The sequence below is a fragment of the Mixophyes fleayi genome, chromosome 7 (assembly GCF_038048845.1).
Source record: "Mixophyes fleayi isolate aMixFle1 chromosome 7, aMixFle1.hap1, whole genome shotgun sequence".
NCBI classification, from domain to species: domain Eukaryota; kingdom Metazoa; phylum Chordata; class Amphibia; order Anura; family Limnodynastidae; genus Mixophyes; species Mixophyes fleayi.
Window position 1 is genome coordinate 49620792 of NC_134408.1, and position 27254 is coordinate 49648045.

Below are 27254 nucleotides of genomic sequence, written 5' to 3' on the forward strand. Positions count from 1 at the left end.
ACGACATATTAGAGGAGAAGATCCTGACAGAACAATAAAAACCATACCCACTTTAGTTTTGCCACCACCTATTGAATAAGGGCAATAGGACCCCAATATACTATCTTACACTGGCACACAATGAGCACTCCTTGTTACACAGTTTAACAAGGCACACACCAGCAATCAAAGTGTTAACACTTAACCACCTCAAGGCTCTATGACACAAATGTACATGCAGGCACACACTCTAATTGCCGAGTTGTGAATACGTTTATATACCAAGCAAAGAGTTAGCATGGTCCACCAATCTCTTTCGTATAAACAGGCAGTGAATTCAGAGCAATAAAGACATCACTATTAAATTTTTAGATTTAATATACAAAAGGTACAATGTATACAGGTAATAAAACAACTAAGATGACATGACATACATAACAAAACAGGTTTAAAAATAAAGACAGTTTCAGAATATAAACATACATGAGCTGTATAATCTGCGCCATGGGAAATTGGCTTGGAAAATGGACAGCTTATCAATGATGATTGATTTCCCAAAAGACTGACAATTTTTCCCTTCACAACACAGGTTTTTAAGCAAAATCAAATGGAACGGCATTCACGGGGGCAGTGTGGATGCTAATGTGGGGGCAGAAGTGTCCCCTGGGTGTCACTTAGAGTTTGTTCAAAACTATCGTTAAAGTTTTGACCTGTCTTAACTTTTCTTAGATATATCCCAGAGACATGACTCCCCCATCAATAAACCGGTCATAATCTCCTGCACATTTAAAGAACACACATGATGGAATTATAACAATATGTTCCCTGGTACCTGTTATTCACAACCCTGATGTGGTTTTTGGCCCTCAGTATGGAGTGGCACACAGATTTCCCAAAATATGAAATATAAAGGCGTTTTCTTTGAACTTCATATCTCTATATACCTAAATAGATAGCCTTCATTTGTTGCCTTTGTCAACATGGCTTTCCCTAATTTACACCTAGTGGTTATTTTGTTTTTACAATACCTATTGAAAGCAAGTCTCCTCTAATTAGGAAGGGAAATACATGATTAAAGGCAATGGATGCCTGTGATCTGCATATCTTAAGTTGGTTTCCTCACAGTGGGTCTGCTCAACCTAATTAACTCCCACTGGGCTAATTGACAAAATGTTGTAAAGAAAAAAAAAAAAAAAAGAAAAAAAACCCTTATCAGAGGGGAAAATCATGGTAATTTCTATTTATCAATTAATATTTTATTTGGGGCCCTCATTCTGACAATACTCCTTCCTGCATTCTTCATTTTTTGCTACTTACCTCCTTCTACTGGCCTTTGTTCACCCTTCAGTACAGCTCATGCGCTTCCGCCTCACTACTCCATTACACCTTTGGTACTCACACCACCTCTCCCTCACTCTCCCAGTCACGTCCTCACCCTTCCTCCCACTCAGCCTCACTCTTCCACTAACCCACCCTACCAACTTGCCCTTTGGCTCTCCCCAGTGTGATACCACCCCTCTCCCTCTGTCATACTCCTCACACAACCTCCCTCTTCTTCCCCTCTCATTTAACCCCCCTTCTTCCATCCCCTGATTCACTATCTCTCTCATAAAGCCCCTTATTCCTACTTCACTCTTCCAACTTCCGTCTCGAACTTCTAGCCTCTACCTCAACAAGCCGCTCACCCTCACCTTCTTCATCCACCTCTCCTTCCTGACTGCTAGTGTCATCTTCGCTAGGCCTGGGCCGAGTCCCATCGCTACCCTCAACCATGCCCCCACCACAAAACAGCAACGTTAATTCTGATCTACATCTCCTTGCTTCTTTCTCCCCTTCTTCAGGGCCCTCTGGAAGCCAAATACACTGAAGTAAACTGTTCTCCATCCATGATCTTTTCATCTCCATCTCCTTTAACATTCTCAATGTAACATAAACTCTGTACTTCTTCGATGCTACTTCCCTTGCTGCCCACTCCTATAGGGGATCTCCCCTTCACCCAAAACACCAGGCCTGGTGACCTCCCTGGAGGTGGTGTGGTCATCCTTCTCTCTTCTCGCTGTACCTTCCACGTCATTCTCCCCAAAACCTCTTTCCCCTCCTTCTTCCTTAGAACTCCACCCCATCCATTTCATCTTCCCTATCCACCATAGTGTAGTGGTCATCTAACTCCCTTCGCGACCTGCCTCCTTCTTCCTCCTCCTTCCTTAACAATCTGGTGGGCTGGCTCCCCCACTTACGATTTTCTGACCTTCCCTCTCTCATCCTAGGAATTTTAAATATCACTATTAACCACCCATTGAACAATGCTACCACCAAACTTATTTCCCATGCTTCCTCTTTTGGCCCTCATCAATGGTCATCCTACCCCACCCACCCAAAGCCTTAGCAACTTTCGAGACCTCCTCTTCTCCCACCTCTGCGCCATTTCCAACTTCTCCAACTCTCTGTTCCTGCTCTCCAAACACCACCTGCTCTCCTTCACATTCTCACCTCCAACACCCTTCCCTTCCACCCTCAAAACCCAATTATTTCTCTAGCCTGCCACAGCCAAGCGGTCTCAATGTACAAGTGAACTCTCACCTCTGCCTATGACTCCGCCATCCCTGCCACCTTGGTCGCTCTAAACCATGGCACATGAAACACACCCTGTCTCTACAAAAACGTTATGTCATAGTAGAATGTCACTCAATGAAATATTACTCTCTTGCCGACTTCCAAAACTTTAAATTCATAATTTCTTCCTACAACTCCGCTTTGTCCCTTGCTAAACAAGTCTCTTATCTCCTCTCAGTCTTCCAATCCTCAGCTATGCTTCACCATATGCAATTCCCTCCTCTGTTCCCATTACCCTTGCAGTCCTGAATTTCACCACTTATTACTCTTCCAAAATTAGAACCATCAGAATAGAAATCTCCTCCGCTCATGCACCCCATGACCCTCCCTCCCAATAGCAGCTCTTTCTGGTGCTCCGTCCTCCCCAGCACAATGGATGAAGTCCAAGCTGTTTTTTCCCCTACTCCCTTCTCGATGTGCCCCATGATTCCATCCCCTCTTCCACAACGTCTGCCTCCAAAATTCTTGAGCGACTTGTGTACACCCACACCATCCTTTCCAAAAACTCCTGCCTCAATACTTACCAATCTGGTTTCCGCCCACTCCACTACACAGAAAAAGTCCTAAACTAAAGTCACCAATAATGATCTTTCTGCCAAACCAAAGGGTCACTTCTCTGTGCTTATCCTTGTGGACCTCTGTGGGGCTTTTGATACTGTGGACTACACACTCTTCTACTGCGCTCGCTCCAGTCCACTCCTCTTCACATCACTGTTCTCGCATGGTTCACATTCTAAAACTCCAGCCAATTTTTCTCAGTCATTCTCCAGTTCCTCCTCCCCCCTTTCTCGCTTCCCATTGGGGTGACATAAAGCTCCGCCTTCGGTGCTCTGCTCTTCTCAATCTACACCTCCTCACTTGAAGATCTAATCAGTTCCTTCAACCTGCAGTACCACCTCTACACCTAACATTAAAATCTATTTTCCATAATACTGAGATACATAGCAAGGAAAGATCAACAGGCAAAATATAAAGCCAATGTTTACAGATACTGTTTGTTCCTTGGTAACCATTAGATAAAGGTAGGTTTTAGACAAATATGAAAAACCAAACAAAATAAAATATAAAGCGATGTGTGTGGAAAGAAAAGGCTAGGTTAGGAAGGGGGTAAGGGTGGAGTATGTTCCAGGATTGTGTTGTAGCTCATATCTCAGGAAAGTTTGCATGTTGCTTTCTCTCAAATATAGCAGAATGTTGTTTTAGAATCTACACTATGTGGGGTATGTGTTTATTGTAATAAGTAAGGTTAATAAATGAAAGTATCTTTGAACTCTAACCATTGAACCCATATGGCAGAGAACTAAATCGATCATTGACCACAATGGTGATTTCATCTAAAGACAACTAAAGATCTATACGCCTGAACCACTCCTTAATGGAGGAAGGCGATGGGGATTTCAAGTGCACAGGGACAAATGCCTTGGTAGCATTGTTTAAATGCTTCAGGAGCGATATATTATTTATTGGAGATGGAAAAATTAAGAAGGGAAACGAGCCAAAACTCAAGATCTGGTGGCATGTCTGCCACCGTTATTTCTTTCTAAAGATTATTCACTGCTTGCTAATATGGGGTGTCTAGTGCAATCCCACCATATATGGATAAAGGGACCCATAGTAGAGTTCTATCTCCAGCAAGAGGCTGGAACACTGGGAGAAAATGTATGTGCACATTCCTTTACCTTCTTGACAGAATTTTAAACTATGAGTGAGCATACACTGAGTGAACATACATGGGTCTCAGGAAAGTTTGCATGTTGCTTTCTCTCAAATATAGCAGAATGTTGTTTTAGAATCTACACTATGTGGGGTATGTGTTTATTGTAATAAGTAAGGTTAATAAATGAAAGTATCTTTGAACTCTAACCATTGAACCCATATGGCAGAGAACTAAATCGATCATTGACCACAATGGTGATTTCATCTAAAGACAACTAAAGATCTATACGCCTGAACCACTCCTTAATGGAGGAAGGCGATGGGGATTTCAAGTGCACAGGGACAAATGCCTTGGTAGCATTGTTTAAATGCTTCAGGAGCGATATATTATTTATTGGAGATGGAAAAATTAAGAAGGGAAACGAGCCAAAACTCAAGATCTGGTGGCATGTCTGCCACCGTTATTTCTTTCTAAAGATTATTAACTGCTTGCTAATATGGGGTGTCTAGTGCAATCCCACCATATATGGATAAAGGGACCCATAGTAGAGTTCTATCTCCAGCAAGCGGCTGGAACACTGGGAGAAAATGTATGTGCACATTCCTTTACCTTCTTGACAAAATTTTAAACTATGAGTGAGCATACACTGAGTGAACATACATGGGTCTTTTGAAGTGTTTTAACCCATTCATTATGTGGTAAGGGTCTATGCACAGCTCTATTTCAAGCTTCACCAAAGCAGAGCATGGAGAGGGACAGGTCATCTATAAGATAATTCCCCTTTCAGTAATACCACTCGCATTTGTTACTACACATCTTTATCTTACTTCTTGCTTTAGATAACCCTTGTTACTCCTCTGTCACACTATGTTAATTTACTTGTCTCTACCCTTCATGTACTAACACTGTACAGAGTGTCAGAATTTTGTGGCACTTAAATAATAATTATATTAATAATATTAAAATGTAACAGGTTAGAGACATGATGGGCAATTACCAAAATGACTGATTGCTTAGACTAGAGGAATGGTTGGCTGCTTAGCTAGAGTGTTAGTTCAAAGTGTGTTAGGATTTAAATAGCATAAATCAGAGTTATAACAGAGTTACTATTAGTTATACATACCTTAAGCACAGAGGATATGAGAAGTGACTAATCTCTTCATCCTTTCTTTCATTAACAGGTAATTAATTATTTCTCCCTTGCATGCACCAGTGTTAGAACTGATTTTTTTTAATACATGATATGCTGTTATTTCACTGCTTGTTTAAGACTTTTATTGCTAGCCTTTATTGTGGACTGATTGAAGTCACTGATCATGTTTGATAACTATATATAATCTGTGTATAGTGGCTGCAACCCAGTGTTGGCTGCTTAGTTAGTGTGTTAGTTCAAGTGTATTAAGATTAACATGGCATAACTCAGAGTTATACCGGAGTTACACAGGAGGTAAAAAGGAGAACACTATCTGATACCACAGCTACAGCAAGACAAAGTCCAACAATCCAGTGAGTCCTCTTACCTTCCACCTCAAGTACCTGCCTTGGACACTCCTTACTGATTTGCAAGCATCGGTGGTAAGATCACTTGTGCTTTACTGAACCACTTGCAAACCTTTTTTTTTTTTTATATAAAATCTCAGTATGTCCAAGCTCTTCATTTGGATTATGGGTTGAGCACGATATGGGGACGGTGAATATGTCGATACTTATACTGTCGACATCAAAATCAAAATTGCCTTTTGAATGTCGACATTGTGACTGTCGAAAGTCACAATGTCACCATTTTAAACATGTCGACAGAATAAATATGTAGACATTTACACTGTCACCATTTTGATGTCGACAGTATAAGTGTTGATATATTCACAGTAAGCCGAATTACTACATCCCTTGTATTACCATGTTATTCTACCCATAGTAAGCCAACCTGTCTCCATGTTTTTCTCTGTTTTACACTGCACAATCTTCCTCTCCACTTACCTTCTACCTTATTCCTTTGTTCCTCATTATCCAGTCCAATTACCTCACCTATGTCAACCTACGCGATCGCCACTTCAATACAGCATCCTGCCAGTTGAACTGTTTAGTCTCCACCTTCTCTGCTTCCCACCTGGACTGCTAAACTTAATGTCCCCTTAGTTCCTATTGTTTCTCACTACTCCTCCCGTTAGAATGTAAGTTCTCACAGGCAGGGTCTACTATCCAAAGTCTTCCTTGTTTGTCCATTTCATGTCTGACACTGAATTGTTTCTGTATGTGACGTGATTTCTTCTGCTAAATTGCTTCCATGCTTTTATTATTCTGCTGTGTACCCATGTACTTGCTATGTCAACAGTTTTCACGTATGTCCTATTTGTACTACTATAAGGTGTTACGGAATCTGTGGCGCCATATAAACGAAGATGGTGAATGGTCAACAATATGAGAACCATACTTCAATGTAAAGAAAAAATGCAAAATCATGTCCTTGGGTTTCAAAAATAATAAGGCAAATAAGGTATCAATGACACAAGAATGACAACTATTGAGGAGGAAAGGGATCTAGGAGTTATTATTTCAGGTGAACTAAAAGGTTGGAAGACAATGTAAAAAGATACAATTTAGCAAGAAAATGCACAATTACATTCTACAAATAGTAATATAGTAGATATTCATGGTAAAAGGAAAGATTATGTTTAGTCAGTCAATGACGTACCAGTATGGAAGCTTTAAATAGATACTTACATAAAGATGTCTCATGGTTTATATTCTCAAACAGCATATTCAATGTCTGAAGAAGCTGCCCGCAGACGTATCGACCAGACTTTTGCCGCAGGATGTTCAAAAAGAAGACAAACATGTTTTTCTCCAGAAAGAAGCTGCAACACAGGGAACACATTGGTAAACCATTAGTATATGCTGAAGTACAGGAAGTAATGTTCAAATTAACAATTCTTGCAAAAATTGGTGGAAAAAATTATTAAGGGAGATGTCCATGTAGCTAAGCAGTAGATACATTTTTAGTGGCCTGGTAAAATCTGCTACCATGCAAATTTACAAGATTGTGTGAGTTGACAAGATTATCTATACATATTGGCAAGAATGAAACATACCATTAAATCCTTAACCTGGCCTTTCCAATCTCCAATTCAATGAACAATACAACTAGCGCAGGTATAAAAAACAGTGAAAAAAAAAAAATGGGAATAAAATTGTTTAATTATTTTTTCCCATGACCCCCTCCAAGTTAAAAAATGCGACTCACACAAAGATGTTAATGTCATATTGAATGAAGGTCACCCCAAATCTCCCATACCAGCACCCCAATATTTGTCCTCATAACACCAAGCTTATTCGAACTTCCACCTTAAGAATATCTGCATGTGGGCAGTGGCGGAACTACCGATGGTGCAGCAAGTATTGTGCAGCGGGGCTCATGCAGATAATAGGGACAGCTGCATGGCGAATGCAGAGGGCCGGGTTCCCTCCTCCCCGCACAGGGGAGAAACGAAAATGCAGACCTTTGGCCCTGGAGTCTATAAAAGTGTCAGAACCTTGTATCTTATATAAAGTACATATATTTGGTATCCCTATCCTCAGGTGAACTAACCAAAACGGAAATGCTATCAGTTATGAATAAACATATAAAAATTAACTTGTGCATAAGAAATACAAAATTTTGAATTACCTAGAGGACTACCCCTCATCTCTCATCTTTCTCTCCCATTCCCTTCTACATCTTACTTCCCCCAACCTTTGTGCATTCCAATATGTTAAATTCATGTATAAAAACGCTTCTTCCAGTTGTCAGAACATTGCATCAGAATCTTCTGAGCAACAATTTTGTTTCCCATATGATATGGTTCTAAAGTTGTCTATATACCATGCCAAAATATGAAATTTGTCCTGGTCAGCAAAGGGGAATACCATCCAGTCATGAGGTAATTAAATTTGCTTATAACAGAAAACAACAGTGATATGCTTACTATAGTGAGATATCTTATTTTTGACTTGTGCAGATTTATTTGTAAATGTTTCACTTAGACAGCGGCTATTCATGCAGTTGACTTTGCTCGCACACAGGTTGGAACAGACATGCTTTGAAAAACATTGGGCTGAATTCATAGAAGTGCTGGTTGCTTAAAAATAAAATAAAAACAAATTCTGAACACAGAATGCATAATTGCATTATTTAAGACGTCCTGAAAACTTTGAAATGCTTAATATTCACCAAAATGTAATTACGTTTTTTTTCTTATGATTGTTGCTCTTATCTAGAAAAAAGGGAGTTTCATTTATACACGTACAAGTTATTTTTTTTCCATCAAGTTTTTAAAGACAAAATTCACAAAGATAGACTAGTTTAGTTCTGAATTTCACTACGAAATAGTCACTTTTAAAATGATTTTAACACATACAAATTACTTTTGTAAATTCACCCTAACGTGAGTCAATTCAGCAGACTGCCCAAATCAGTCTTTAGAGCAATCTGACCTCACAGATTTTCCCTATTGCATGCATAAAGGTTTTTAAAGTACCAACTTGTACTACTGGCTATGTGCTCTGGGCTACCCGACCAACTAACCTTATTATAATTCATAATTTAAATGCACCCAAAAATAATTTAAATAAATAATCCACTGCAAAAACAAATTTAAGAAAATAGGTTTGCCCGATTTTGAGAGTATGGTCTAACATTTGAAACAATGTTATTTTATGAAGACTATATATCGACTTAAACAGACATGTGATTATCACAAGTAATACAGGGTGTGATTTCATGGTTTTTTATGAAACATATATTGTATTACTGTTTTACTTACTCAAAGACTGAGCTGTCATTCTGGTCTCCCCAGATAAGAATTTCTGTGATGGAACGAATTGTCTCCACTAGCAAATTGCGATTAAGGTCTGTGACTGTGGTGTTTTTTGTTAGGACATGATACATATACCTAGGAAACAATAATAGGAGAATTAGAGGGAGGGGGAGAATAAAGGAGACAAGATAGACATCAGGCTGCTATGGTGCCCTGTTAACCTGTTTGACCTATGCATTATATAATTTCCATTAAAAAAAATAGGGAAAAGGCAACAGACTCATTTGTTTTGAAATACAACAATGTTGTTGTTTTGAAATACATACAATGTATGAGCATTTTTTGTTATTGTTTTTTTAAACACATTTTCATTACATTGGTTTCACTGGGAATAACATAGTTATTCACATAGACAGAATGCCTGTAAACTGCTCCCATCTAAAGAGATCTAAATATCCTCTAATAGACCAACATAAACATTTTTTTAAATATAGAAGAGAAAATCAATGGCTGCTCCATTACATGGTTAGAATTAAAAGTTTACTCATTGCACATGATTATTTATTGTATTTTCTCTGTCCTGGGAACACTGCTGGTCTTAACTCTTGTCTACAATCAAAGGACACAACTGCAAAGTAAAGTTTAACTGGTCCTGACCTTGCAGAGCAAACATTGCCATGTGCTCAAAATCTATAGGTGCAACTATACTCGGAGATCTGCTGCTACTTACAGCTCTAGTAACTTCCTGTCATTATATAATGTCATTATATAATTGGCTGCCCACAGACTCAAACTGTCCAATAGGGGCAACAATTTGGTTAAGCTCAGAATTCATTAGAATTATGCTGTTTCTGGCATTCCAGATTTTGGGATTTTCTAGAGATTGTTCAACAGATTACGCAAAATAGAATAAACGGGAATGCAGGGAAAAGTTACATGGACACAAGTTCCATTATCAACCAAATAGCACAAAAAAAAGACTTCCTGCTATAACCACCGACATAGCAATATATAATTGTTTATTATGTTGATATGTAAAGTATACCACAGGGAATGTATCCATAGAAAGCAAACACAAATGTACAAAATAAAATAATCATCTTTACCACAATCACTGTTCCAAACTAATTGTTTATAATAAGCAGAATGTAAGAAAATAAACACGTGGGGCACAAACAACTATTGACTGTTACATAATCCATACAGCTCCTTCCATTAGCACATGCAACATTTTTCACCTCAGCAGATGCCTCTATTTCCAAGTATTCATTACATGTACTTTTCGTTTGAAACAATAAAAGGCAGATTACATCACAATTTTATCAATGAAAGGTGTACTTTGGTACCCGAGGTAGCCAGTACACGGTGGCTGTAAGATCCCAACCAGTGAACTATAAAAGATCTCCACAAACAATCCCTCTAAGTCATCCTGCAATTTGCTTGGTGGATAACTTTGCCTTTTGACTATTTGGGAGGTTGAGTGTAAGAGGATGGCCCAATAAGAGCACCTTTAGTTGGCAGTTCATTAAAGTGGCGCTAGCCTGTAATAATATGCTTAATCAACAACATGGTGCAACCCTTACCAATGAAACATACATTAGCCTTCATTAGATCGTATTGATTGCTACGGGTTATGGTACAATATTTTTATATAATGATTTAAATCTCCTAAACAGTAACTATAGACTGGCATACAATGGAAGAAGAACATTGCATAAGAGGAGGATACATACACTTGATTGGTTGCAATGAGTTACAGCACTTCTGTGTATCTCCACAATCCTTTAAATAATATCATGTAGTACACCCAAAAGTGACCTATCGATTATCATGTTGTAAGGCATAAAAACTTCTCAAGAACCTATGCTATCTTCTTGCTGCAAAGACTATGACAAGAGAAATGGAGTACTGGCAGTGGTAACTATGGAAAGAATCATGTCAAAAAACATTTCACCTATCCAACCCATGATTGTTGTATTGCATTATTCTGAAAACTTTGTATCACATTTACCAGTTTGTGTGGAAGTACTATAGAAGAACTACATTGGAAAATGTATTTCAAATGAACAAGTTAGCTCCTTTAAATGTAGAAACAAACCTAAAAAGCAAATGACAAACAAGAAGGCCTCATCACTATTTTTAATTTTGAGTCATACATAACCACAATTTTCTTTTTCATCACTCTTTGTAGATTTTATTAAATATGTATTTTTTTTAACTAATGAAAAGCCAGCATTAGAAATTCTATTGAGCATTAAACCGCATTATGTAGTTTTGAAACCCTGCTAAAATTACATATGCACAAACATAAAATCCTGTAACAATTTTTTAAGTTAAGCTGGGTACACACTACAGAAATTTCGACCAACTTTTTATGCCGAGCGATTTTACATGCGATCGATGTTCCGTTCGCTCGGTCCATGGACTGCATACACACTAGCCTTGTTTAGGACGATAAAGGGAAGAGCGGACGTCCCTTTAGCGACTTTTTACAGCCATGTTGTCCTGAGCAATGACTGTAATTTCATACTCACTGTTGTGGATCGGTCGGAAGTTTATACACACTACACAACGGAAACGAGATTGGAACGAAAATATTAAACGGTACGACCAACCAAATGAGGCGACAATCGTCCATTTGGGCAGACTTTCGACCATCGTGTCACTGCACACACTGACCCGACTTTTGAACGAGCGGTCGTATGTCGGCTGATTTAGCCGATTATTGCATGAAAACTGTGTAGTGTGTACCCAGCTTTACAAACTGTCCTTAATTTCCAGAAACTGTGTATCAGCATTTACAAACAGCAGATAAAAGTGATACTGTGAGTACAGCTGTCACAGTAAAAGCAGTATAATGTGTTATACTGTTACTAGAATTAATGTAATTACATAAACTAAATTAAGTTTTACCAAAATTCACCAAAGATACATAGCACTAGCTGTCAAATAGTTATATAATATTTTGAAGTATGTGGATGACAAGGATCCTGCAGAACTAGTGGTACATGAAAGCAAGCTTTAACAACCTTTGAGCATAAAACAGTTTAACTATATCTCTGTCATTTGAACATAATATTGCTCCCACTGGTGGGGACACTGCAGTTGGGTTACCACCTTGCAAGCTGGTCTCAGAGAAACTGTACAGGATAAGTCTTGGCCACATTGCAACAATGTCTCTGATTAGTATGAGTCTGTGTCACAGTGACAGCAGGAAGGATTAAGAAGGCACCTATACAGCTCAGAGCCTTGAACAGTACGAGGTGACCTGGTGCTGGCTCTGCCCCCTCTCTACACACTTACTTCAGCCGGTCCAGAGAGTGGATGCTGGATGCTGATCGACCGGAGCCGCTCACCCAGCTTTTCGACCTCCCGAACATTGTTGACCCGCGGTCCCGGTTAGTTCATCCTTCAAAACACTCTACACAACCCCCCACCCCCCCTCTGCCGGGAAAACAGCAGCTGAACCAGGGAGAGCGCTGTGCTCTGACTGCTGCTGGGACATGTAGTCAAACACAAGCACAGACTGTTGTTACTCAGCGACAATGTAAACTACGAGTCCCGGCATGCAAGGCGAGGTGGATTATGACGGGCTCTTCACCATTGTGACGACAACCCTAGCAGCCGAGGTCGGGCAATATTCGCTTCCTGCTGAGGTCTGGAGCTGGCTCTCTAGGTGGTGGGATGGGATATCGGGGACCCTCAAACTCCACACACTACTAGTGACCTTCACTAACCGGAATCCGCTTCACATTTGTCATATTGTATGATACAGCTTTATATTGAAGCATTATATTAAACCTCTAATCGTCCTCACATAGCACCATTACAGTGAGATTCAGTAGACTAGATGAACATGCCTGGGAAAATGTGCACATACCTTACTGCTGTCTAGGGCAAGCAAAACAATATGGCAAGCTCATTAAAATAAATTCATTGTACGAATTAAATTTCCCTATAGCTATGTATGTTAATTTGCTTATAAGAACATACTTATATAAGATATTTATTGTTTTACTAGAAACATAAACTGGTAGATAAAGACTGGTTGGTTCTTCTAGTTTTGTCTATTTCTCGTTTTTATTTTCTTTCCATACATTTGTAGGCAGGGACTGACTGGCAAATTTTAGCCTTTCCGGCTTGGTCCTTTCAGAAACATTTTAAAGGGGAAAAAATGCAGGTGACCCAGCCCAAGGTAGCCCAATATGGGACTGGTCTAAGGATAAAGATGCCCCCCAGCCAGCTCCCTCAAGTAGGCTTAACAACTTCAAGACTGGAGGTGTTCTGCCCCTTCAGGAGCAGTCCAATTTTTCTGTTGTGATGTATCGAGTTTGCACAGTTATTTATGACTTGTTGTTTTTTTTTATAATTATTATTTTGATAAATACAGATGTATGTAGCAAAACATGCAATACCTATAAATATTTATATAACAACCAACAGACAAACCAATACATTTAATTTATAACATTTTCTAAAAGCATGTGTTAATCCAAGATGAGAGAAATGGGGGAAAAAAAATCGATTAAACAACACCCCTTGGATCCAAATCTGGGTACCTCTATTCATGTAATGTAATTATTGGCTGGGCATTCTCAGCAAATATCCAGGAGGTCCATTGTTAAAACATTTCCTCTGTCATGATGTTGTTGATAATCTTTTCTTTGTGTGCCACCAACCAAATCAGAGCTTTAAGAAAGAGATATAAGGTGGCTTTGGTTGCTTCTAGCAGTCAAGTATTTCACAGCAGCTAATATGTCAAAAATGTGTGGTTATCAACATCTTGGGTTGTATAACACAGAAGATAAGGATTCATGGATCCTTAGGTACCTGAAGCTCAGTACTGAACCTCGCAACATTTGTACTCTATCCCAAAAATATATTATTTTTAGGGCATGTCCACCAGATATGGATAAATGTGCCCCTGTGTCCACACCAGTACCCCCCTGCCACCAGCACACATGTGAAACAGTGAACGAGAACCAATTATGTTTACAGACAGAAAGCACACTCTGTAGCAAAGTACTATAACTAGCCAATGATTATAAAAAGGTTTTTAAGGCTTAAATATAATCTAAGATTAAAAGAAGTGATCGTAAGGAAGATAGTGTATATATTTATATGTATCTGTCCAGTATTCTGCATAACCCATCGCTTTGCTGAGAGCTGATGTGATTCCCAGAAACTGGGACACTAGGACCCTGTGGAACAGGAAGGAGTCACAGGTTAATACAGGAGAGACACTAGGACCCAAGGGAAAATCCTGAGCTGAGAGGCTGCAAAAAAATTCCAGCCTTTGACAGAGAGAAAAATACTGCTGGGGAAGGAGCCACATTGTGTGTATACTGAGGAGACACTATGGTGGAGAATATAGAGGAAAATAGATAGAAAAAGACTGCTAACGAACTGGAGTGAGACAGCAGCAGTGAACAGGAAAATTGATAGAGTGACAGAGGAGCAGCAGTGACCACAGTTGATGAGACACAGTGGGAAGGAAGTCTGACATTAAAAAGTATGAGAGATGGCATTATAAAGAGAAATTCATAAAAATATGAAAAAAGATAAGGATGACAGAGAATGAACCGACAGTGAGATGTGTTTGTAAGTAGTGACAATTACTCTAACAGGAAAATGTAGCAAATAGATCCATATAGTTATCAGAATATCTGAAAATCGCTTTTATTATCAGTAAACTATCACCCACGATATGATTCAAGTATTTATATACAGCAGAAATTGCAAAAATCTGCATATAAATTATATACAGGGTCATTCCATATCAGATCACCCCAAGAAAATGAAATGACCACCACTCATCTCAGATTTTAATGAATATTTTTTTAGTTAACAGAAGATGCCCAAAAACTTTTTCTGCCAAATATCTCGACTGTCTGACCATTAGTTTCCGAAATATTGATTTTTCAATGTTTTAAATTATTTACTAATCGCAACATATTTGTTGATCGGTTTTGTTTCATGAAGTGTACCTGCACATCTTGTTCCTCCTCATTACATTGCATAATATACCCAATGTACCAGATTGTAACGTACACTGCTGCTATGTATGTTCCAGGATGCAGATCACTTTTGTCTACTTATTTGTGACTGTGGTTGTAGTGACACTTACTCTGGTTCCTCCTGTCTTTATGTTGTCTGATGACAAGCGGTATATGTGTAGCTCATTACAAATAGACCGAAATCTGTGATGAGTACGTGTTCCTGCCATAGTCTTTGCTGGTTCTAAACAGCTATGCAGCTTGGTTTTGCAGTCTTGTATTTCATTGTTTGACATGTAGAAATACTTTATGCCATACAGATTTTCATTTGCCCAATTATACAGGTTCAAAGATGTCAAGATGTGATGGGTTTCCACTGTTTGCAGACTGGTGCGGTTGGCTAGACTTTAACTGTCCCTCCAATCTCATCACATGGACTCTTACCATGAGATGTGGCAAAAAAATTCCGATCTGCTTGAATGTTGTAATCATCCTTATGGAAGCATAAATTCAAAAACTTTTTGCTGTTCTTGTATTGTGCACTACCACTATCACTAAAGTAGTGATAAATAATTTTGGTAATAGTTCTGATAAGTGTTTCATAACGTGGAAGTCAAATAATTGGATGAAGTAAACTAAATTGATTAATATTGTTTTACCACACGATTCCTATTAGTACGCCACATGTAATGACGCAATCGTACGGATTAATAACACACATTTACATTCGCACTTAAACTTGTAAATAAGGTTCTAATCCACATTTATTTATTAGTAAAATGCATTAGAGATTACTTATACATAGATAAAACTATAGTAAAGGTATTTATGGTTCAGGTCCTCTAAAAGGTAGAGTTTTGTCTCATATTAAAGCTTATTTCACCAGCATTAACCCGGTTTCGACAGAGTAGCGATCACATCTGTGGGTCACAAGTTATGAGCAATATGAGATAAATACTCAAAAGTACTTTGTTTATAGGTCAGTTTAAACTGGTTATTCAGCAGGAAAACACGCAGGTAACAGTTGGAGTAAGTTACCCTTGAAAAAGATCAAATGAACTGACCTATGACCAGCAGGCAACTGGAACATCGTTAACCCTGGACCAATGAAGACCTCTCTTGGTGTTATCTGTGTGTATTCGTGACATCATCACTGTTTTTGTTAACAAACTGCATATAAGCTCCCTGGGACAGTGTCTTTTTTCTCTTTTCCTGATAATAGACAACATGATTGTATTGACCTGGGCCCAGGACAAGCTTTGCGAAAATGTAATGTATTTGGGTTCATACTTTTCTGTTTATTGTTATATCTTATATACTTCAGCATTGCTTACTGTAAATCCTGCTAACTTTTGCTATTAAATATCTGTGCGTTGGAACCACAATAATCGCATTGGACAATGTTTATTAGTGGCAATAAAACGAACATTACAATATCTACCGTAATGAAGGCATGCACAGTTATGGCTATATGGTCACGGGTATCACTTTTAATGCACAGACTCACACAGTTTAAAGTGTCACACTCATCTTGCCTAAAATATACAGGAAATGAGTGGAGTGTTGCTTGTGAATTATCCAGGTGGAATCCTTGTGTTACATTCCGATACACAAATTAATAAAATCTAGTAACACAATAGCTTCTGTTTCTTGTTGAATGGTTTCCTTCATCTGGCGTAGTTATTCAGGCTGGGACTTCAGCAACAGCACTACAAATAACTTCATGGAATTGTTCCACAGTAGTAGTGATTGTAACCAATTTACTTTGGTCAGTGTGGACCCACTGCTTATAGACAATTTTGTCTTCATCATCCATGTCACTATCATGAAAAAGTTTTTCAAGTTTTTCAACTATTTTGTGAAGTGCTTCCAGACCTCGGCATTTGTCACATTGTTGAAGTATACAAGCTTTTGAGACTGAAGAACAAACAATGATTTCAGTTAGGTCTTTGTAATCCATCTTTAGTTATGGAGCAGTGTGATGTCTAAGTAGTATATCTAATGACTGATTGTTATTTTCTGTTGAATTCATGTATGACAATATATATTGTATGTAACCTTGTAATGTAATCTCAATGTGCGCTTTGCTAGATGGTATGAGTTTGAACCTATGCAAATGTCAATAGTGTCATGTTAATAGTACTGAAGAGGCCACTGACCGGTATTGACGCATCTAGATTGAGAAGTGCGGAGTCTAACACACCCCCAGTATTCTCCAGGGACCCCCACAAGGAGGTATGGGCTTGTCTGCGTGAGGTGTGCAGGTCGCGGTTCTCCAAACTAGTCACCAGTGCAGTGGAGCGCACACAGGAGAGCAGATTGCGGATGCAAACAGCCGAAACAAAGTACACAAGGGTATAACGAGGAGAATGGTCAGAGGAAGCCGAGGTCAGGAACTTGCTGGACAAGAGGTACTGAACAAATAAGCCGAAGAATAGTCAGGAAACAAGCCAAAAGTCAGCAATGGATATAGGAACAGGTAACTGGAACGCTGGAGACTGGAAAACCAATACTCTGGCAAAGATCTGAAGCTGGGAGGTTCCTAAAATAGAGGGAAGTGGTGCCTGATAGGGTGGTGACAATTAGGAATCAAATGCAGCTGAAAACACCGGCAGAAAGAGGAGAAAGTGTCCCGTTGCCTAGCAACAGGACGCAGAGGTCACTGCGCACGCAGCGATGATCGGAAGTGCTTGGCAACGGGACGCGCGTCGGCAGAAAGACAGGCATCCATCCCCAGGAAACACATGCACAGTATGGGGGACGGTGCCTGACAAATAGACTTTTGAAATTATCCAGAGATAGATAAGCATCTCTGAGGAGTTTTTTGGATATGTAGAGAATGTGGACCTGACCATCCAAGCAAGGTGAGAATTCGGGTCCTGTGAATGTTCCAGATCTCAGGACATCCCTAGCTCACTTTGAAAGCCCTGTGACAATTCAGAGATGAATCTGTACTTATTGACAGCGAAACTCCAAAGGTGGGGGTATGATAGCTGTGTGGAAAAGGGTTTAAAATCTTCTGCCTTAGACAATAATGTGTGCATTTTCATGAGGGAGTCTATCAAGACTGAAATGTCCCAACTTTCTCAGTAGTGTTCCCTCACACACACCAAGGGGTAAATGTATAATAAATCCTTTGTGGTGGCAGAAAAGGTGTATTAATTGCTAAGTGACTAAGGTGACGGCTAGCTGTTCAGATTGCTGTATCTAGGACAGGCTGGACAGTTCGTGACAAGCAGCAACCAATAATTTTAAGTTTTGGTGAGTTTCACAAACACACTGAATGCATACCTCTTGCAGCAAGCTTTACACACCATGGAGGTTGTAAGGAAAAAAACTTAGCCAATCCAAATCCAATGTCTGGGAAATGGTCATTGAAAACAAGATAAAGCTCTTTCAAGTTTACTAGGAGTAGACCTTTCTGTTTGTGAATTCTTTTTCCTCCCAGAAATTTTACAGAAGCAAACTCTTTCCAGGGTACATCCGAGAATGTTCATCATCTTCGTAAAACTGCTGTACTTGATTAACGATTAATACAAGAATGGCTTTCCTCTATATATTTTAGATTCAGTATTTCATGGGTTGCTTTAAGTTTTCTTGATTGTTTTACCATGTATTCTGGGACATTAAATTCTTCTGCAGTCTGCTTAATTGTCCAGCTATCTGAACATTTGCTTACTTTCTGGGGTGATTCCTGTGATGTGCTAGGAAGAGACAATATTTGAGTAAGCTTGTCTTGAATAGCTGTACTTGCCTGCTCTTTCTTTTAGTAAAAGCCTCCTGATGTCTTCTCTTTACCCCATGCAATTTCACTGGTGTACAGCCAAGCTTTGCAATACTTTGATTCATCTCATATGTTTCTGCAGGTTCAGTTAAACTCTACTCCGGGGATTGAACTTCTGTTGACATATCTATGTCTTTGTTCTTTACAGTGTGACAGTTGAATTCTGCATTTTGGGCAAAGTTTCTGTCCTGCCTTAATATTAGCATGAGGATGACACTCACCATGTTCTTTGGCCCACTTCAGTGACAACACAACTCTTTAGCTTTTTCTAGCTCCTTTTTCGTGAGACAAAGGATTACAGCATGTTTTCTGAAATTCTTCATAGTTTTACAGCAGTACCTTTTCATGATGGTAGCAGACTGAGGTTCCACAGTCACTGGTGTACAGCCAAGCTTTGCAATACTTTGATTCATCTCATATGTTTCTGCAGGTTCAGTTAAACTCTACAACGGGGATTGAACTTCTGTTGACATATCTATGTCTTTGTTCTTTACAGTGTGACAGTTGAATTCTGCATTTTGGGCAAAGTTTCTGTCCTGCCTTAATAATAGCATGAGGATGACACTCACCATGTTCTTTGGCCCACTTCAGTGACAACACAACTCTTTAGCTTTTTCTAGCTCCTTTTTCATGAGACAAAGGATTACAGCATGTTTTCTGAAATTCTTCATAGTTTTACAGCAGTACCTTTTCATGATGGTAGCAGACTGAGGTTCCACAGTCACTGGTTGCTTTTGAAATTTCAGTTCTCAGAATCAAAAGTTATTTTTCTTCATCTGTAAAGTGGTCCCAGCTATGTAATCCAGTGGTTTTTGAGTTGATAGTATGGCAGTCAGTATTTAAGACTACCAAATGTGCACTTTGGAGGAGCAGTCTCTCTCTATCTTTCTCTGGAAAGTTTAAGTTTTGAAAGGGAATCCCCTTCTCATCAGTTTCCGTATAGGAGGGTTATCCTGTTGCCTAAGTTTTGTTCACTTTTTGGGTATGATTTTTAACCTAGCATGGTTTCTTGTGTAAATTATGTATACAGTACAACAGTAATGGAACGTCAACTTTTTTCTCCAGTATGAAACAGAGTACCATGATGATTTTTTCGTGGTAGCAATGTATATCTTTGTTAAGCACCTAAAGAAATGGGATAGCCAATGTTGATTTAACCTAGTCTTTTTTAATTCTGTTCCAAAAGCATGCATTTTTGCTGTAACTCGAAACATAAAGCAGAAGCAGATACAGTAATTTGGTTTGGATTCGGGACGAAAAGCTACCGTATGGGCCCAGATTTTGAGGTAATTCCTTAATAAGCACCCATAATACTTCAAATAAACTGCAATAAATAATTTGCGATTAGTAAATAGTGTAATACATTGAAAAATCAATATTTCGGAAACTATCGGTCAGACACAGTGGCGGATCCAGGGATCCCCCTAGCAGGGGCTTGCTGCCGGCGGCTGCACACTGTGCAGGTCCGTTCGGCAGTGATAATGTGCTGCCCGGCTGCTCTGATTGTGTTTTAAACACAATCAGAGCAGCGGGACAGCACACTGTCACTGCCTAACGGACCTGCACATACTGTGCAGCCGCCGGCAGCATTAGAAAGGGGGCGGGGCCTAAATCGCCCCCCCTATATCGCCCGGGGTAGAAAAAAATTCTAGATCTGCCCATGGTCAGACAGTCAAGATATTTGCCAGAAATAGTTTTTTGGACACCCTCTGTTAACTAAAAAAAATTTGTTAAAATCTGAGATGGGAGGTGGTCATATCATTTTCTTGGGGTGATCTGATATGGAATGACCCTGTATATAATTCATATGCAGCTCTTTGCACAATTTCTGCTGTATATAAATACTTGAATCATATTGTGGGTGATAGTTTACTGATAATAAAAGCGATTTTCAGATATTCTGATAACTACATGAATCTATTTGCTGCATTTTCCTGTTAGAGTAATTGTCAGTACTTACAAACACATTCTCTTCTGTGGAATGCATGACCCTACAGTGTAATTAGAGTCAATTGCCTAACAAAGGTTGTAGGATTAAAAGCATCTCAGTTTTTTTATTTATTCCTCACAGCTTATATGAGGAAATATGCTGAACATTTTGTTGAAAGTTGAAAGTCATGTTTAATCACTAGAGAAGTGTGATGTGTGTCCGGGGACAGAGACTCTTATCTAACAGTCACAGTCACACAGGAACTCCATTTTAAACTGTAACCAACTGTCAGCTCAGAGACATCTTCCATCTTGTGGTTGTCACCTCAGAGACATTCTCCATCTTGTGGCTGGTTTCCATAGTTCCTAGCAACATTCACTTTCACAAGCAAAACTGATCTGTTGTGCAGAACTATAAAAACGTGTTTAAATCCGCTGTGCGATTTCCATAAACTGTCAGCAAAGCACTGAAAGACAGTGAATATTAAGTTCAAACATTTATTAAATGTGTTTAATTTATTGCAAGAGAGGATGAACTGATTAAACGTACACCTAGCACGCGCCTGTAAAACTCCTACTACAGAGTTTTTACTACTAAAGAGATATTGCAATCCAAAGCTAAAGAGACCTTGCAACACAAGTCACATTATTACTACACTGATTGTAAAGGATGCAGTTAATACATACTTGCCAACTTCTTATAGTTGGCGTCCAGGAGCTGCCGGGGGAAGTGAGCATGCGGTGGGCAGGACTCTGAAAATCAGGTAATTTTTGGCCCCGCCCCCGTGATGTAATGACGCGTCATTTTACAGCGGGGGGCAGGGCCAAATGCTGCTATTCACGCCATTTTAGATATAATTCTAACCACTTCACTAGGAGGTGGGCAGACGCAGGAGGCTGCCATACTCTCCCGGTAAACCCGCCCGGAATCCAGGAGTCTCCCAGACATTCCGGGAGAGTTGGCGAGTATGAGCTAATAGTACATAGCAACTTTTGCAACTATAAAAAGGTCTGCTGTGATTTTCCTGTACAAATATATTTTCTGTTTAAGAAGTACGCATCATCTACTCATCTTGCATCAAGTTATATTAGGAGTAAAATGTATGTGAATAGCATTACTTTATAATTAGAAAATGGTATTCATCATTCTTTGTCCAGACTGATTTTAGCGGCATATTGTTCCCGCATAATAAATCTGACGTCACTTAATTTTTTGGGTATCCTACTTGTATTGGGGCCCCTAAGGTTCTCTGTCACACTGCCGTGTTGTGATTAAAAGAACAACATCCGGAGACCAGGTTCGATCCGCAAGGCACTCACTTACAGCTAGGAGTGTCACACTGACATGTACTGCTATGAGTAGGCGGAGCTTCTTTATCTTGCCTTACTCTAGAATGAGCAGTCAAAGGACAATGGGTAGAAGCTTGCGGCTTTATAGATGCTACAAAACAAGGAAAATTCCAACCGCATCAAGTATATAGCATCCCCAGGAATTTATTAAGTTATTGGTCCACCCAGTAAATCTATATCTATCTATATATATATATATATATATATATATATATAGAGAGAGAGAGAGAGAGATAGATAGATATAGATATATATATATATATATATATATATATATATATATAATATACTGTGAGGACCCAATCATATAATTGAATCTATTTATGACACGCAGAAAGAAAAGGGGTATGCTTTTGGTGGGCACTCTAGAATGCAAAACATGTTTGTGAAACAATACTCAAGTTTTATTGATAAGTTATTAAAAATAGGTTCTCCTGATTGTATGGTAGCGAAATATTAAAACATATACAGGTGTTCTTGTGCATTATTTGTGCAAAAGTTATATAAAAGTAGCAGTATATTACTGCTATGCCCTTTTGTTTATATGTTCTATTCCACTATATTGGTCTTAATTATTTATTATAGTCAGGCTTATTAAATTATAACGTATTTGATTTAAGTATGAATGTCGTATACATATATATTGTCTTTCCATAGTAATATTAGTGTGAAAGATCTAATGTTCTTCCTTGGAAGTGGTATAGATAGTAATAGAATCTGTAATAACTGTTGCAGAATATCTAGCAAGATTAATAGTTGTTAGTGCAGTGTACTTTTATCATCACAGCTCTATAGAGTTGCTTTCAATAAAACAGAAACATTTTACTCATATTGAGGTGCTTGTTTATTGCTAACTAGCCATCCTGCTTTGTAGCAGATTCTAAATCCTATGGGGGGAATACAGTTGGCTGCGTTACTGTAAAAAGTAACGTGGCCTGCGCTCTACTACCATTATTACGGTAACGGTGTGTTGAAATACCGTTTTTACGGTAACTTCAACGCCGGCTTTTTGCTTGCAGCTCCCTGAGCTGCTGGTAGTTCATTAAACGTGTTGTGTATAAAAATAATTCTCTCTATAAAACTATAGCGTTAAAGTGAAAAGATGTAATAAGGGAATAAATATATAGACACATACAATACCTCTATATGATTGTATATAAGATTATAAGTCAATATTCATCCTTATTAGTAATAAAAATTCTCCAATAAATAATAAAATGTCCTAATTAGACAAATAATAGTTCATGGTGCTTGTTTGACATGAAGAGAAAGTCAGAAATAATAGTAATACTAATACGCACTATTTAGATTATATCTTATGGGAATTATCAGTCCTATTGTATTATAAATTTCATAAATCTATGACGTGATATATATAATTATATAGCATATATCTAATAGATAATGTTCATACAAATCCATAGTTTTCCAGAAATTATTTCAATTGGACCCATAACCTATAAATAGAATTGTTATAGACAGTTATGACTATTAATGTAAATGACAGTAATGACAAGATTAGTAGCTATTAGGTAGTGCAGTAGCTGTTAGCACTTTTAGTAGTACGTTTCTATTGAGCTCTTTTCAATAAAACAGAAATATCTCATTCATACTGAATTGCTTCTACTTGATAACTAGTCCTCCTGCAGAGGAGCAGATTCTAAATCCTATCTGTGACAGCACTTATCAGGTAGTTAGCTAGTAGTACAATCGTTTATTAGATGTAGTATGCAGAACAGGTCTAATGAGCTGTCAGTGGTAATATCTCCTTCACTCTAGGTCACACTCATGGCTAACTGGCCCTCCTTGTCTATGCGGTAGATTCTAAATCCTAACTATTAAAAAAAAATCATTGAAACAATTGATGTATTTAAATATGAGCAGTATAAATAGAGGCAAACGCCGACACGCATTTCACTACAAGGCTTTGTCAAGGAAAGCCGAGGGGTAGCCTTAATGACTATATATAGTCTTTCCTGCTAAGCCCCTTTGATGATATCACCACCTGATGACCAATCACAGTATTCCATTTGTGTTTGTATTTTTATTCCAGATTGACAATTTATGCATCGGGTGTGATGTAGTCACGCCCCTCTCATAGTGCATGACATATTATTCAATGGAACTAATCTGCAGTATTGTTGAAACACCTCAAAATGCCTTGGTGTTATATTAGTGCACCTGTATGATTCATTCAGCACATTTGTGCATGTCTATTTTCTGCTTGGAAGAGATGCGTTTGCAAATTAAGTACATGTAGGTTTGCAAGGAGATAGAAACATTTTGAGGCACAGGACAGATTTATGGTCAGAGTATGTCCATTTGCATAGTGTATCTTGCATGAAAATAGCTCTGCACATGCTCAGAAATGGACCTTACGCCAATGGACACAATTGCCAGACTTGAAGGATGGAGCGTGGCAACTTGAAGGGAAAAGGACGGACTAATGTTGGTAAAGTAATGGTGTGCTGAGAGCGTTCCCGCCCTCAGCACACCATGAATGCTGTTGATTCAAGTTCTGGCTTTCTTGTAAGTGCACTTGGTTTCAGCCATATCATTAGCACCAGCTACAGGGGAGGTGTAACTGCCTACTGATAGTGATGACTTACATGGCATAGTCTTTGCTTTAAAAACCACATCTGCATGCCACTAGTTGGCACAGAACATGTGTATGCAAGTAAGACAGACTATAGAAATGCATTGTATGAACAGTACACATTGAAAACATCTTGATTTATTGAATGTAAAAAAAATATATGTGAAAATTCATAATTATATTAATTAAGTATTAATTATTATATTCATTGATTGCTGTTAATAGTTGTTCATGTATTTTGTAATATCATATTTTTTATATACATGCTGATGTGACCTTATATTGCAAAAAACGCTTGTGCTTGTACTGCAGTCTTGTACTGCATAAGGCAAGTACTGTTTAGGCACAGCGTACTTACACCCATATTCAAATTAAAATGCCTCTTGAGATCCTTTTTGATCTGAATACAGTCGGAACTACGTTTAAGTTCTGTGGGTTTTTTTGTAAAACGCAACTTACAAGTTGTGGCTGAACATAAATCGTACCTATAGTGGACAAATGTGGAAATGGCACATACAAGTTCGACCTGCGACCACATTAGAACCACCACTTTCATTAAATTAATTTTTTTCTTTTTGTAAAAGACTTCTTGGTTTAACCTTATTTATGAGAGTGAGCAGACATCAACATTGCCTTTATTACATATCGCATTTTTGTGCATTTGAAGATTTATTTATTTTTTACATTGGACAAAGGATGCCTAGAATACACTTCTCTGTTAAAGTGCAACTGGATGGTGAAAAATACATTACATTAATAGTAGAGAACATGTAAAAATGTGGCCTCTACACCCCCTTATGTCTGTTCAATAATCTCGCTCTACAAAATGAAATCTCATTCTTTGTACTGCTCCACAAATATAGGCAAACTGGTGTGTCCACTCTGTGCTTAGCATCGAATGCCCTCCACCCAACTCCTTCCATCACCAAGTGCAAACTATAGCTCCTATAAGTGGGTTTCTGGCAGACAGTGATGTAGCGTGGATGTGTGTTGGATAGAAGTAAGAAATGAATAGGTGGTAAGGGTTCAAAGAAAGAAGTAAAGAGGTGTGGAAGAGTATAAGAATAAAAGGAGGATTCAGGGAGTAAGAATAACACACATAGGGCCGGATTCATCAAGGCACACATTCTGAATACAACCCATGTTTAGTATTAAACGCACGTATTTTGGCTTTGTGCGCTTCCAAATAAGGGGGTAATTATCATCTGGGTCTACCTCTATTTCTGAATCTTAAACATATGTTTACAGGTTCTGTTGTATGACTTAATCACCCCACCCATTTTTTGCATCTCGTGCTAATGGTAATTCTTTCATACCTCTTTGCATTCTGCACTTATTTACATCCACTATATTTTGCATACACATTTGCTACTTTATTTGCTAATTTAAATACTATTTTATCATAACTATTTGATTATTTACTGCCTGAAGCTCAATTTCATCCACCGCCTGTTGCTGGGTAACTTCATCTAGAAAAATCCACATCACTGATACCACTGATTCCGCTGATTTCTTTTCCATGTGATTATCACAGCTTAAATCTAAGTTCTGTACTTGTTTAAGGACACTAATAGTATTTGGGTTTGATAGTTAATTAACTCTTGTGCAATACTGGATCATTGCTATTACGGTCTGGCGACCGAATTGGAGTGCAGTGGCAAGGACGAGGGCAGGACACTATAGATTAGTTAATATAAGAATAGTCAAAAGGAGCCATGTTTGGTACACAGATCTCAGGATCTGCCTGCAGCCTTCTGAATTACATGCTGCTTGCCTTGGCAGCTCCTGTCTCCTGGACCTTGGACTTGTGCTTTTATGTATTATCTGCAGTGCCTCTGTTCACCAGAGCTGCTGCTATTGTGCCTTTCCTTTCATCACTAGGGGTTAACGTGTTGCACCATTTATCTCTTCCACCTGGGTGTCTCTCTACTCATAGCAGCCACTCCCAGTATACCTTGCTGGTCATTGTTTCTTTGCCTTCCTTATGGTTTGTTCTCCCTGTTGCTTCTTTGCTTTCGAATTCCACATCCTGCTTTAACACAACCGCTCCAGATATCTCTTCCATTCTACTTGTGTTTGCAGTATTCACTGTGCAATTTAAGATATATTGGGTTCGTACCATTTACCTGTATTTTCTGAGAATGAAACACCTTTATCCTTCATCAGATCCCAGGCTCCATTGCTATGATTTACTTTGAAGTGTTACAGTATGACCAGATAAAAAAACAGCTTTGGAGTCGTGTGAAAGATCCTGCTTCACATTTTTCTCCTGTTTCCATTTGTTTTCTCCTGCAAACATGTCTGCCTTACAAATGACTGAACTGCCTCTGCTACAAACTCTACAAAAATACATCATTTTGTTACATTCTCTACTGGCTCAATTTTCTGCTTTGCTCACTGACCCACTCAAGAGACTGTCAAATCAACAGCATTAGAATTAGAAGAGACAAAATCTATTTAAACGTACTTCCTCTGTTGCTGCTGCTGAATCAGTGCAAACAACACCTTTTAATAATGCTACCACAAACTTACATTTAATCAAGAACTATTGTGA

The 27254-nt window shown here is 38.6% G+C and overlaps 1 protein-coding gene across 4 annotated transcripts in view; it reads right to left on the bottom strand.

The window, feature by feature from the left end:
• The window catches only part of CLEC16A (C-type lectin domain containing 16A), a 260297-nt gene extending 247755 nt beyond the window's left edge, over nt 1–12542 (bottom strand). For 2 of the 4 annotated variants that reach the window (XM_075179808.1, XM_075179809.1), the window contains exons 1-3: nt 12349–12542; nt 9052–9180; nt 6974–7107 (exon numbers count right to left, since the gene is read on the bottom strand). In XM_075179808.1, the coding sequence (XP_075035909.1) occupies nt 6974–7107; nt 9052–9180; nt 12349–12425 (340 nt within the window). In that variant the 5' untranslated portion in view covers nt 12426–12542. The remainder of the gene's footprint in view (nt 1–6973; nt 7108–9051; nt 9181–12348) is intronic. The other 2 variants (XM_075179805.1, XM_075179807.1) reach the window with 2 other exon arrangements.
• Nucleotides 12543–27254: the final 14712 nt, after the last annotated feature.